Here is a 15,049-nt window from a genome sequence, read left to right as displayed (position 1 = left end):
ACCTTTTGTGTTAAGTTGGGGTCGGCTTTATCCCCTGTGGCCCCTCTGCTTTGGGGTGTGCCACAGGGATCTATTCTTGGGCCATTATTGTTTTCACTGTACCTTTTGCCTCTTGGTGCGATTTGAAATGACAATCAATCTAATTGACACAGTTGCATGTTATGGACTTGGCCTCAAGGATTCTTAGTTTAGGTTTAAAAGCACTTAATGAAATTAATTCTGTCATTTTTCAGTCGTTCTGCAGTTTTTTCCAAGTCAAGGGTGCTAAATGGACAAAAGCGCTTTTACCAAATTCAGTTCGGGCAAATGGAACAGGAACCAACAAGTAACCTTGCAGACAAAGACAATAACAACCAGCATGTTTCATTGCAAGCAGGGAACATATATAGGAAGGCAGCAATCCAAGTATTGCCTTATATATAAAACGGTATACATGAGAGTTCCTCTGACTTGCCAAAGCAGGCCATCCTACCAGGCTAGTCTGACTTCATTATGTGAAACTTAATTGAGCAACAAGGACAAGCATGACTGTTCCCCTTTAAGATTTCCAACAAACAGTGAGAGGAGCTGCATGGATGAATGTTTTGCACTGACTGCCATTCATTGGTTACTTGAAAGTTGCTTTCTACATCAATGCACAGTGTGAAAAAATCATTTTATAACCTGCTGCTGTAATGTACAAACAAAGTCATAATACAATAACCTGAAAGTTATAATATATTCACCTATATGTTTTCACTGCAAACAATGGCAGCAAGCATCGTTTTAAATAGCTTTATGTTGCATTATTATCACTTTGACCTTCAGCTCAATCTGCTGACCTAGAAGTAGAAGTCAAATTGTGACGTGATATTTTAAATCCTTAAACAGTAACTTTTCATATGCTGATGATAAACACTACACTTTTAGGTATCACAATTTCTAAGTTTTAAGGTTTTGTGTCAGTTTTCAATGAATAAATCGTTAAGGTGACCTTGAAGAAAGATCTTGGTGGATGTAAACCAGGATTTAATGGATTCATAACATTACTTCACTCATGGATACAAAATTTTAGAATCAGAATGACGTTTATTGCCAAGTTTGTGCACAAATTAGAAATTTATCTTGGTGACAGGAATAGAATATGGACTATATGGTATTTACAGTCTATAAAAAATATACATCATTATCTAAATATTAATATAAATACACATTCTGAAATAAATACCAGCTACCTAAGAACATGATGTGCAAAGTGTGCAAAGTTATTGTAGCCTGAGCAAGTAAATGTGTTGTTGTAACACATTAACTGAGGGGTAAGCACCACCTGTTTGTGACATTAAATCTCGGTTTGTAAAGTAACTGAACTTTTCAAAGGTAATAATAAATGTAATGAGAATTTAATAAAAAGTATTTCACTCTGAAGATTCAAGGTGTTCTTTTTGAGTGACCAGGGTGGACAGACGGACAGCTCAGGTTGAACTGTAGTGATAAAGTTAGAGAAGCAGTGCTGAGATGGTCTGGGCATGTAAATGGACAAAGATGTTGAAGATGGAGCTGCCAGGCAGGAGGAAAAGAGGAAGTCCACAGAAGGGATTTGCGGGTGTAGGAGGACATGCAGAGGATGGTGTGACACAGGAGGAAGGGCAGAAGAGGAGAGGGAGGCTGACGATCCACTGTGACGACACCTAAAGGGAGCAGCAAGAAGAAAAAACTATTTACGCAGTGTGGTCAGTAGATGGCGCCAAAGTAACGTGGTCGCTTTTAACTTGTAAAGGGAACATAAATGAGGATGTAAGCCCGGGACTTCCCGCAGTGGTTAACGTTAAGAGTCGCCTTTATTTGCATTCAGCACCGGATTTCATACATATTTGTTCAGCTTAAAAACAGTTGCATTTAAGTCGATGCTCACCGGGAATTAATCTCTGGTGGAGCCAACTGATTACAGCTGCTGCTTATACCAGCTTTAGCTGAACTCTCACTCTCTCTCACTCAGGAACAACAACATTTGGTGATACTGGCTTATTCCCTTACTTCACCTTAATGAGCATGCACACAAAAAAACCCAACATAATTTTGGAGAGAATCATTTACTGCGCTTCCTGTTATCCTCCACTAGATGGCAGCAGACACAAACACCTGCAGCACCAAGACACAGCCCATCCAAAACCTCACAACTTTCCGCCGAGCATCACAATTATGCTGTCATTTGGAAACATTTGTAATATCCTTGACGATTTGAGGACAAACCGCATCCAAACACATGGTTCAATCGGGGAATATAATAAAATAAAGCAACAAAAAATACATCAGTGTTTCATTTTAGCTGGTGTGGAAATTATAAATGCAGTATTTTGAGGATGTGGAACAAATGCTTAACTAATCATTTGTTCACATATTTGAAAGGTTAATAACGGGTCTATTTCTTAAACTTTGAAACAAAATATAAAAAAAGTATGTTTGTTTTTAATCCAAGCGGTTTTTATTATACATCTTTATGAACTTTCAAAATACAACTCTATATATAGCAATTCTGTGTGAAAAAGAAAAATCAATCAAGCGTAGTGTTTGAATGAATGCCCAGACTGTTGGTTTTATAGCAAACACAGATGAAGCCAGTGACGTTTAAGAGTGAGGACGTGGAGAAAGTGAAGCAGGATTTTTATTTTTATTTTTTAAAGAAATAAATGTAAGATTTTCTGCTTTTGCTTCTCGCGAGGCTTTCTCGTTTCACCGAACCTTGCAGATAGGAAAGAAACAATGTGCTGCTTAAAACAACGGAGAAACCTGCTTTAGTCCAGGTGCAGTCCACACACACACACTTTTACATCAGCTCATCAGGGCTGACTGTGTGTGTGTGTGTGTGCGTGTGTGTACCAGTGAGGCTCCTGGAGTATATAGGCTACTCAATAAAACCGGGGCTGCGATCCGTCAGTGCATTTATCATCCTATTACGGCGACAAATCCGGCTCCCAATACATGAAAGGTAAAATGAATTACCAACGTTAAGCCGTCAATAAAGTCATTTCTGTAAATGGTGTCTCCGAGGGCCCCCGCTATTATTCAACAAGCTTTATCAGCACCTTGGAAATTACGTGGCTTGTAGCGCGGGCCCTGCTTCACTTTGATTAAGGGCCCTGCCAGGGAGCGCTGACAGCGGCTTTGACTCGGGGTTTTCTCCGGCCCCCCGCTCCCGGTGATGAACACCGGGCACATCGGGCGGAATGAAGACTAATTAAAAGCTATAAATTATCTTTTGCAGCTCCTCTCGAGCAGCCCCTCTCTTTGCGGCGCCAGATAAGAGCAGGACTGAGTGCTCATTTAGCCACAATGGCGCTGCGGCTAAACGCCATATTGATACTGTCCTAATTGGAATTTAATTAAGTAGCCATGGTGTCCCCCACACCCTCCTCCACACCCCCTCCTTCATCCTTAACTCCGACCCCCGTGCGGATGAAGATTTCACCGCGGCCGTGTTAACCATCAACACGTCCCCCACTTTCACGCTGTTGCCATTATCATTATTAATATTATTATTAATTCAAATCGCCAATTAGAGCTTGGAGGCAATTTCTGAAGATCTTCACAAAAAAGGAAAAAAAAAAAAACAGCAGCCACCTATTATCGGGACACACTCCTGTTTTCCAGCCTCCCCTATACCCTTTCACGAGTGGCCTCCTGTGAACTGAAATATCACAGGGAAACGCAAACATGTTGGTTTTTCGTGTCGCTGTGGAAAAAAAACACAAAAAATCATACTTTAAGTCAAAGTCTTAGCTACTTAGAGGAAGGAAGGAAACTATACAGTTCTCTTTCTTTATGTGGACACACACTGTACAGACTACTACTGTTCAACTTTGATTTTTGTGCTTTTTTAAATAACTACTGGGTCACTTTTTCGGAATTTTGGGTTTGTTCATGTCAAATTCGTGGCTCTGTAATAGCTCATTAAAATATTAAAGGGACGTAAATTGTGATTAGGGTAAAGTAACGCTGTACAGATGCTGTTGGTGGTTTTAACAATCCAAGCTTTGACGTGTTCTCATTTACAGCATCCTCGTTGTATTTCACTGTTAGAGAAAAGAAAAAAATAAATGAGAAGGAAAGAACAAGGGTAAATCATCTGATGAGATTGTAGAAACGAATGCTGTGATCCACAATGTGCATTTTATGCACTTTACGGAGGAGCTGTTTAGCGCACAAAATGTTTTTGTTTATATTTTATCTAATATTATGAAGACACATAAAAATATTTTTTTAAATATACATATACTTAAAACACTCCACTTAAAATGAAATATGTTTTACATAGCTGATGTCAGTTCACGTGATATAATGTAATTTACACTTGGACGGTTAACAGTATTTACGCTGCAAAATTCACCAAATAGAAGGTCTTACATTTTAGCTAAAACATTAATGCTAGTAGTCCTATTTTTCTAAAATTATTCTTGTCATTTGTTTATTTTTATTATTCCTTCATCATTTTTATAAAGTGCGTTTGAATTCAAATAGTTTGTAAAACTAAAATGTGCTTAAAGAGCATGTAGCGATGTGGAATAAAACCCTTTCGCCCTTCTGAGCAGTGTTTTTAATGGTGGCTGTCTCCGCGCTTGTTTTTGTTTTGCTGTGTATTACGTCTGTGCACGTGCGCTTCTCCCGAATCGATCCAACTAATAAGCGCGTGCTGCGTGCGCGTGCTCGCCCGCAGCACAGCCACAGCTCTAATTGGACAGCGTCAATTGTGACAGGGACGATCTTCCGTCCTGATTGGCCGGTTGCTTTATGTGTACGCGCACACGTGCTTCCGGCTGGGTGTAAGAGAAAGGGAGAAAACACACACACACACGGGGGGGAGATAACGGTTTTAGGAGAGTTTGGGAAGAGCGAATACACAGATATTATGCTGCACCGAGGAGCGGCAGGGACACTGGCTGTAACGTGGAGCTGTTCGCTATGCCAGGTCTCGGAACACTGTTAGGAGAGGACATGCTTTAGGTGATATTGTTAACGAACGCAGGTGTTTATTCTAGTTTAAAAAGGCTTTTTTACATGCTGTCTGTCTGAATTGGATACCGAAGGGGACGGGAGAGTGAGCAACAAGTGGAGTTTGGCGTGGAGAGGCCGACGTTTTTCACGGTCACCAGCTATGGAAGAGCAGAAGGAGCCCAACAGCGGCCGGGACACAACCGAGGAGGAGAGCATGTCCCTGTCGCCGAACCTGCCATCCCCTGCTATGATTTTACCCCACCAGGCAGCCCAGCAAGCCCACAGAACCACGAACTTTTTCATAGACAACATCCTCCGGCCGGACTTCGGCTGCAGAAAAGAGCCGAACTACCGCGACCGGAGCCAGACGTCGGGTCGGGAAAACGTGAACCCGCTGGGCGCGAGGCCGCTACACACCGGCAGCCTGTGCCTGGACTCCAACTGCAGCAGCGACAGCAGCTCGTCGTCGCCTTCCTCGTCGTCGTCCACGTCCTCTTCCCCCTCTTCCAAGCAGAACTCGTCGAAGCAGTGCGAATCGACGAGCAACGGGACTGGTAGATACGCAGACAGCCCCTCGTCAATTATGGTCATGAGCGGCAGCAATGGAGGCTCTCCGCCCATGGCAAAAGAAAGCCAGCCGATGTTGTGGCCCGCTTGGGTGTACTGTACGCGGTACTCGGACCGGCCCTCATCTGGTAAGGCGCTAGTAGTCCCCGAATGATATCGAGTGGGGTGCTGGAGTGGGATGACTTGTGTTTCTCTCCGCTGTGTCAAATACATTTCTTCCAGGTGCCAGCGTGAAGAAAAAGAGGGAATTTAAAATTGGCACGTGAGTGTTTAAATAGTTTACCGAGGTGCTCCAGCCAATCAAAACAAAGGGATTTGATTTCGAAAATAAGAACTGTCGGGGGGGTAAAGTGCTGAAAAGAAGTCGCTGAAGTAAAAGTGGTTAGCAGTTTATAATGGAGAGTGTAACGGAAGCACAAGGTGACAAAAGTCAAAGTGAAGAATTAAGTAAATTAATTCAGAGTGAAGTTGAAGCACATTGGGGCTAAAGCTGATGTGGGCCCCAGGCAGTGTCACGAGCAGATTTATTTTTTATGTATTTTAAAAAAAAAAACTTTTTAAAAACTCTAAATAAGGCAAACTACATAAAAATATATGGAACGTATTTGGTTTTTCTGTTAATATTAATGTTTCCTCCCTTGTGCGGAAAAGACCAAAGTAATGTAAAACAAGCCAACAACAGTGCCGAGGATTCATACCTTATTAAACCCAATTACAAGTCCACACGGTTATTAAAAAAATCAAATGTATTGTTGTCTGGTCTTTCACGGGCTAACGTGTTTTTGCCGGTTATTTTAGATTCATTTATTTAGTCTGACAGAACTAAAGCTGGAACGTTTTTCTCTGTTTTTGCTCCCGAATTTTAGCCTAAAAATAATAATACTTAAAAAAGAGGCATGGATCTGTTTTCTAACCTCCACCACTGCTGCTTTTATTTTTCTGAAAGCAATTCTTTTCTTTTCACTTTTATCCGCTTTCTCCCCTCTGAGCTGATGCAGAAGATGCATCGATTTAGAGATGAGTTTGAAGGTTCGAGTGTTTGCATATGTCATGCAATGACTTTTTAGGCCCGTTTAATGTTTAGCAGTTTAAACATACAGGATGCTGATGTATCTTTGAAACAGTGTGTGTGTGTGTGTGCGCGCGCGCGCGCGCGCGCGCCTCATAGCTTCTAGGCCGGCCTATGTGATGGTGCGGAAGGTTTTATTGGCTTTAATGGTGGTGGTTATGTGTCAGGGTAAAGGAAGAAGTCCTTCTGCGACTTATTGTTATTTTTTTTTTTATGAAATCTAATATTAGACCCGAAGCTCCCCAGCCTGCCCTGTTTCACAGCGACAGCGCTTCCTTTGTCCCACTGGATTAAATGTGCGCAGTACACAGTTAATCAGCGGATCAATGCGCACTCATATATTCAGCTACGTGACCAAATTCCCGTGCTTTTTTTTTTTCTTTTTTGCTGCTTCAGCTTTATTCGATCGGGTCCTTGAAGTGAAAATACCGCGCTGCTGCAGTCATAACTGATCAAGCAGCCCCGGATGAGGTCCCATTAGCTGTGCTGCAGCTTGTGGAGCTGTGGAGTGTGCAGGGAGGATATCTATCTCTGCACCTCCAGTGTAACACTTCCACGTGTGAGCGATAGGACAAGGCTCATAAGGCTTTTAACAAGTCTCATCATTTGCACTGGAGCTTTTTTTCTTGTTGTTGTTGTTGTTGTTTGGGTTGCTGCTGCTCTCTTCTGATTGGCTACTTTGTCTCCCACGTCCCACACTCACCTGTGAGGCAGACCTTCAGCATGTCAAATAGTAATGAATAATCAATCGTGAGATTCTCCCACAATCCCCCTCCACTTCCTCCACCAAAGGCTTATATTTGTTTGCTCTGATTTAAAACAAGTTGTGTTTGCACAGCGTCCAGCTTTAACAGTTCCGCTCATTCTCTGTGCTGTTTTTTTTTTACTGTGACATCAAAACATTATTTTGATAGAAGTCATCCCCAGCACAGGCTAACCTGCCCACATCATTCCCGCACAGACTTGTGACCTACATTCGGGCATACCGAGCAGATAATAAGGCGCTATCATCGCTCACAGAGAGACGCTTTCACGTTTTTCTTTCCTTTAAAATAGAAGAGAAAAAAAGTGGTGCTCGGTGTCAGACTGTGTCCAGCCTTAGAATAAATCTTTGTTTCCCATTGTTGTTTCCACACCAGGCCCAAGGACACGGAAACTGAAGAAGAAAAAGAGCGGCAAGGAGGACAAGCGGCCCAGGACGGCGTTCACGGCCGAGCAGCTGCAGAGACTCAAAACCGAGTTCCAGGCCAACCGCTACATAACGGAGCAGCGGAGACAGTCTCTGGCCCAGGAACTCAACCTGAACGAGTCCCAAATTAAAATCTGGTTCCAGAATAAGAGGGCCAAGATTAAAAAGGCCAGCGGTTACAAGAACGGCCTGGCCCTGCAGCTCATGGCTCAAGGACTTTACAACCATTCAACGACCACCGTGCAGGAGGAGAAGGAGGAGAGCGAATGAGCGGCCGGACTCTTTTGGACATAACGAACTGGGAGAAGAAGGAGAAGTGGGGGACGCTATTTAAAAACACAGATTTCTGTTTATGGTAACAGTATATGGACATAGTTATATAAATGAACGCTCGTTATTAAAGTTTATATAGCCACACAGTTATCATGTTGTATACGGTATATTTAATTTCAGGCTCGTCTCTTCACGCCGGTCCTTTTTTCTCTCCTCTCTGTCTGTTCTCACTGTTTTTTAGGATCTATAGGTTCTTGTGGTCTCCTTGCCCCCACCCCCCTTTTCCCCATATTTGCGCCATATTTTCCCTTCAACACATCAGTCAAGCCAAACAAGCCAAAGATTTTAATATGTTCACATGTAGTCTGAAATTAAAAAAAGAGGGAGAGAGCAGTAGTTAATGGGTTAAATTATTATTTCTTACATACATTTCCACGGATAAAAAAAGAGAAAGAAATAAAAGCGTTTTGTTGCCATATTTGAGAATAAAACATATTTAAATCTATGATAAGCTGTCAGCATGTCACAATGATTCCTTACAATATGGTGAATTTACGGGAATTCTGGGTAATATTATTATTATTAATATTATTTCACTTGAACTACATTGCCTGGACTCCCCAACATATTAACGCCCACACGGACATATAATCGTGGCACATAACGTGTTTAAAGGAGGAAAGTGTAATTACCGGTCTTGTTAAATTCCGCCTGTCTATAAAACAGCGGATTATGTGAAGTCTTTTCCGGAGCTTTCAAATCAAACTGAGACACACACAGAAATATATCGCACAGCAGGTCCTGTTTCAGCGCCTCCTTGATGGATACCATTTCACCTATTAAAACTATTCTGGGCATTTATAGGTTTTCACGCCTCTGCTCAACTTTCTCCGGACACGCTGGAGCGTGAACGCGCACGCTGGAGTTAATACTAAAACGTGAACTCGCGGTTTGGGGAGAAGCGCTCTGTCTCTCCGTCCTGCGCGGCCTGACTTGACCTCAGGTTCAGGTTAGACTGAGCCTGGCTGTGAACTCTGTGTCATGGCGTGTGTGTGTGTGTGTGTCGCACTCCAAGGTCAGCAGCAGAAAAACTTATAGAAATCCATTTAATTTCACCCAAATCAAAAGGAGAAACTGTGACTCTTGAAGTATTAGTATCAGACTAGTCTACGCTGAACAGTCTGCCTTCTTTTTTTGCCACCTTGAATTTTTCCTCCAATTATTAAGAAAACGTGAATATTTTTTTTATTTGTGCTCACTTTCAGTTATATCACTTCACGGTAATTCTAACTGTAATATTTGGAGTTTATGTCAGCGATAGAGTCCAGTGAGAATCCTCACAGCATCCCCTCGTTGCTAAAAACAGGCACCTGAGCCTTTTAGTATCCCCGCCGATTTATCTCGACCTGGATTATATCACACATTTAACACACTTGATTGTGGCGCATATAAACAAAGAAGAGGAAAGCTCTCCTCTTTGACTTTATTGTTTTTGTTTTTTTGTTTTGTTTTGTTTTTGTTTTTTTTGGGGGGGGGGGGGGGGGGATTGAAATAAAGAAAAAAGACTGGCATCCGGAGGACGTTTGTGAGCTCGTTGAGCGCTGCTTCTGTTTGTTCCGGCGCTTACAAGAGATTATTTAATTAAGAGCTAACGAGCCTGCAGAGGCGTTCACGGCCTTCGCGTTTCAGGAGCTTTAATTATTTCAAGTGCGTTTGCGTTCGGCTCTGCCTATAGAGCACAGATTTAATAACCGCGCAGCATCACGTGTTAATAATGGATTTCAATAACGACGATCGTGAACTTTAAAGGCAGGTTATAGATTTTAATGAACGATTTTACCTTAAAAATCTTTATTTGTTTGCCTTTTATCCCTCAAAGCGACCAGCAGACATAACTGCGCATGTCGAGAAAAAAAACGAATTCGATTATAAAGAGAAAGGTTTAAATTACAAAAAGTGACCGTAGAAGTTGCAAAATACATTATATATACACACCTTTTTATAGTTAAGGGTTCCTGTTTTTCATGGTGAATGTGAGGTAGCAGCAGAATGATAATAACTGGCCCTGCAGCATCTCCTGCAGCCTGCGAAATCCTCCAGGGGTCCTTGAAGGGGCTTCCAGAGGCCCCACACTAATATAAGGACTAATTTAACGTCACTAACCGCTATAATGTGTGACTGAATATTCATAGGACTTAATTTCAGTTGGATTTTTTTCTCTCTGTTAAAAAAAATGTGCTACTTTTTGTTTGTTTTGCTGATGCCGCTCAAAAGCAGCAGATGCGATGAAATGTGCGCTGTTTCTCATCGATTAAATATACTTTAATATAATTTCGATGTATTCGGGAATAAAACAAGAGTTGGCGGATATGTTTAAGGAAAAATACACAGACACACACACACACAAGGACAGTGTGTTTCCAAATCCTGCGTCTTTGGCCATCTGGCCCGCATGTGTGAGCAGAGGTGCAAAGGCTGCCTGCCTCTTCACGGTCAGCCAACCCTGTAGGTCTAATATTATAGTGATAGTTCCAGTCCCTGCTGTGAATGCGGAAGAGGATCTTATGACAGTGTATTTAAAATTCATACAATTATGAAACAGCGAGAGGATTCCTCTAACCCCCTCCTCCATCCCTCCCTCCCACCTTGTCATTGAGGAAGCCGAGGGTTTATCTGTAAAACAAAGAAAAGCCCGGGATCGTTTGCATAGTTAGCATAGTCTGCCTCGCAGGCACAATATGGATTTAATTTATATGCAAATGAAAGCAATAAAAAGAGAATACACACTGGAAATCTGGGCCGTTTAAAAAAAGAGGGGGAAAGAGTTGGATTCCGAGCAGGTACAGCACGCATGCACAAAATGAAGCATTATCATCAGGCTCACCCCGAGAACAGCCGTGTTATATAATATCCAGAAAGTGCAACACAGCAGCATTAGCACCGCTGTTCGAAAACACACACAAAGCAGTGCGAAGAATTAAATAAGATTTCCATTATGAGGAAAGTTTCTTTCACGAGGCTCCAAATGTAGCAGCAAACAAGATCAAAGAGCGTGGACACACACACACACACACACACACACACACACACACACACACACACACACACACTGTACTCAAGTATCATTCCTTGAGGAAATTCAGCTTCTTTGCATCGCCTCCGAGTGTTATCGGTGATCAGTGTATGGTGACCTTTTAGTCCCAAACTGTTTGTCAGCAGCTTTGACATCTCTTCTAAAAAAGGGTGTGTGTGTTTTCTGCTACAGGACAAAAATCACACATTGTATTAGCAACAAGAGATCTTCATTCTTTCTAAAGCTATTCATCTTAATAGACAGTTTTAACTTTCAGTATTGTGGAAGCAAATTCAGGAAAAGACCTCTCGGGTATCTTTATAAAGCTTGAAAACATGCAAACCAAAAATAATGCCATTAATCAAATTTAATTAAGGCAGTGGACTGTGTGCTTACTTTTTTGGATGAATATTTTTAATTTGTTTCATTTTATGTTTTTTTTAACAAATGCATTGTGATGGGTAACGAGTCTTTAACCATGACTGTAACATATTCAGGAAAAAAAGGAAATTACACACATATGATAATATCATTACTTACAATGTTACTTTATTTACTAACTCAATAACAATATTTCATTTTAAACATCACAGTTATTATCCTTACTACAAAATGTAAATGTTCTTTTGATAAGAAATCAGTGATAATTAAAACAAAATGTTGCCAATATGCATAAAAATATAATATAACACAACATATATTTGAAAAAGCAAACCAAGTTTATCACAGTATTGTATTTTTACTTCACGCTTATTGTTCTTAAAAAAGAAAAATGATTAAAAATATCTAGAAAATCTGAAAAAAAAAACCAAAGTAGCAATAATGCCATCGATCTTTTTTTGTTGTTGCTAACTTTACAGATGAATTTGAAAGTTATAAATAACTTTATAACCCCTACAAAAAATTTCAGACATCATCAGTGCATTATCATGATTTCACAATAACTCTGACCAGCTATAAAAGCCTCTTGTCTATGAAGCAATCAGTGATAATGAAAAAATAATAATCTATATAAATATATATCTTCTCATAATTTCTAATAATGTAATAATTAAGCCAATTTGGTAAAAAGTAAAACAAGCTTTCTTTAGTTTTTATATTCATTCGCATAAACGTGATTATATTTGCTGTAGTTTTCACCTCTTGTACTACAGTTAACACAGATACATTCATGTTAAATGTATCGATGATTACGCTACACTCGAAAAACCATCTACATCATGTAGAGGTGAACCAACATTTAGAAACATTTTTCCTCTTGTAACACTTTGAACAGTGACAGCACACAAAGTGGGGTTCCTATTAGAAACATGCAGGCTAACCACCTGCCATTCAAACAAAAGGGGAGGTGACCTCAGTAGTTCATTCAATTTAAGTGTTCAAAGTGTTGTTTAATCAGCGTGCTACAAGCTGCTGGAAAATACACATCGACGCAGAAATAGGAGAGCTTTTAGAGGCGCACACAATAAAAGGCACCCATGCAGAGACATACAAGCATCCGTGCAAAAAGGCAGGAAAAGAAATTCTAGGCTCTCTCTCTCTCTGACACACACACACGCACGCACGCACGCACGCACGCACGCACACACACACACACACACACACAGAGAGAGAGAGAGCGCCATTTAAAAGAGCTTCTTAGATCACTACCCTGTGACTGTGGTGCTGCTAAGTAGAGAAGTTTAGTAATTCCTTCCCAGCTGCCTCTGTAAAGAGAAAAGCGAGCTGGAGACAATGAGAGAGTCCCTTTTCATGTCTCTCCTCTTTCAACTTTTTACCTAAATTTCTGCAGATGTCCAGCTGGTCCCACATCAGATTGCTCTTTCTATACTTCATGCAGACCACCAAAATTTGTCACATGGCATTGAGAAGAACTATTCTTATTTACTTTTCTTCTTGGACTGACATGGAGAAAATGGAGAGCGTAACATTCTGCAGCTCATCCAGCTGTATGAGGCAACACTGTATTCATTTGTTTCGGTGCTCTGTCAGGAGATGTCTCTGGCACCCGGTGTGTTTGAGTGTACACTGTAGACATGCAGGGTGCATGGAGAAAATATGTGCGGAGCCGTTACAAATGTGTAAAAAACATGCTTTTGCCTACTAAAGGGATTAAACAAAATAATATGAAAATCATATGCAGGAAAAAATGCAGGAAAACAATGCTGACATACAAAGACGCAGCTCCTGTGCAGCAAACATTATTTGTTTGGGTGACTGAAAAAAATTATAATAGAGAGAAAGAGAAAAACTTACAGCATGGATGCACAATATCAGAAAAAAAGTACTCTGGACTTGGACTTGTTGACGATTTACATTTACTATTGGTAGCAGCCAATTTTTATTTGAGTCAATGAACTTAGTACATACTAAAGTACTGGTACATAGTACATAATTGTCTAAACTTAGTCTGATGAACAGTTGAAAGACTCCCAGTTTTCTTATTTTATATATTTTCTTTGTTTCTATGATACAAAAGGATGAATAAACAACATCAGACAGACAGTAAATGGACTATCAGCCATATTATTTAAACTATTTCTGTTGGTATTAGCACATAATTTCACCACTGGTACATTCTATAAATTTGATACCTACAAAATTAATTCTGCTTTTTTAAAGTAGAAAAACTTAAAGGGGGAAAACACGATGTTGCACAAGTGTTTCTTTTGGCTTCTTTGTCTGTTTTAGCTTTAAATATGTGTTTTCTAAATTAAACATTGTCTCACTTTTGCTGTGTCAAAATTGAACTCAAATTTTTAAATAAACTTACATTTAAATGAAAATTTTTAACATGATGTAATCATGCTAAATTTCATGAAATCCTCTACCTAGAGCCAAAACTTACTTGCTAGGTTTAGGAAACTAGCTAGAGCTTCTGTTACTGCTTTCTAAGCTAGTTAAGCTAGCTAACAGCAGTTTAGCTGGGCTAAGCAAGTTTAGCTTCAGCCTTATTTAATTATTAATCAAAAAGCATCTTGTCAAAATATATTTATCTTTAAAGATAATGATTTTTATAGATTATTTTTATTGGCACCATTTGTGTCTCCTTTTGTTGCAGCGAATCAAAGAAATCTTACATTTAAAAAAAGCTAACCAGTTTAAAATATTTTCGCTTCTCATTCGACTATTTTTTTTAAAACAATGAAATTGATGTTACCCAACAAATGAGCACCTCCAACCATCAACTAGCAATGTCTGTAACCGTGTTTAGTTACTATATTCGTAAATGCTTAAAAAATAAATCCATTTTGTTCTGGCTTTAGTTCTAGCTTGTTAGCTAGCCTACAACAATTAGCTCTGTTGCTTTTGTGTTTTTACTTGGGGTAATAGAAGTTTTTAGAGCACATTTTTATAGAGGTTATCTATTTTCAAAGCACATCATGCTATGATATATAAGGGGATAATGTGGTTTTTATGTTAAAGCTTTTTAGGGCATTATATAATAACATTGAAAGTGTTAAAGCAACAGATGGGAACTGTATTAAACTGTATGATGCAGCAGAAAATATCTGTAGGTTATGATCAATTATAAATAACACTTCTAGTTTGGGAACAACGTTTTACTCTGCTCGAATATTCCTAATTTGAATTGTTGAGGGGTTCAAATCTTTCTCTTGACTTGCAATGTGCTTACATGTGTGTGCAAGAGCGAGACAGAAAAAGTGACGACAGTCTGCGTTTATGAGATTTCAACCTAACAGTATGAATGAATTTTTGAGTGTTTTCCCTTCAGGAGTACACATATACCAAGATCATGTCTTGCCACAGGGGAAGTTTACTCATGACTTGTTGTGACCTGTCATCAGGGGCACACTCTCTCTCTCGCCCTCTCTCTTTCTCTGTCTCTCTCTCTCTCTCCCTCTCTCTCACGCACACGCACACACACACACACACACACACACACACA

At 40.2% G+C, this 15,049-nt stretch overlaps 1 protein-coding gene across 1 annotated transcript; it reads left to right on the top strand.

The window, feature by feature from the left end:
- Positions 1–4,658: 4,658 nt before the first annotated feature.
- On the top strand, positions 4,659–8,571 carry en1b (engrailed homeobox 1b). Its single transcript, XM_082525106.1, has 2 exons — positions 4,659–5,663; positions 7,744–8,571. The coding sequence occupies exons 1-2, from the start codon at positions 5,129–5,131 to the stop codon at positions 8,061–8,063; spliced, it is 855 nt and encodes a 284-aa protein (XP_082381232.1). The 5' UTR covers positions 4,659–5,128; the 3' UTR covers positions 8,064–8,571.
- The last annotated feature ends 6,478 nt before the right edge of the window (positions 8,572–15,049 follow it).

The sequence above is a fragment of the Aulonocara stuartgranti genome, assembly GCF_965226115.1.
Source record: "Aulonocara stuartgranti genome assembly, chromosome: 23".
NCBI classification, from domain to species: Eukaryota; Metazoa; Chordata; class Actinopteri; order Cichliformes; family Cichlidae; genus Aulonocara; species Aulonocara stuartgranti.
The sequence above is the reverse complement of the archived record's forward strand: the minus strand, read 5'-3'. Positions and strand labels throughout refer to the sequence as shown.

Bases quoted from the DNA above. Each gene is read 5' to 3' on its own strand.
- en1b (XM_082525106.1), top strand. From the start codon at position 5,129: ATGGAAGAGCAGAAGGAGCCCAACAGCGGCCGGGACACAACCGAGGAG. The intron at 5,664-7,743 runs GTAAGGCGCTAG...TTTCCACACCAG, and splicing joins CTCGGACCGGCCCTCATCTG to GCCCAAGGACACGGAAACTG.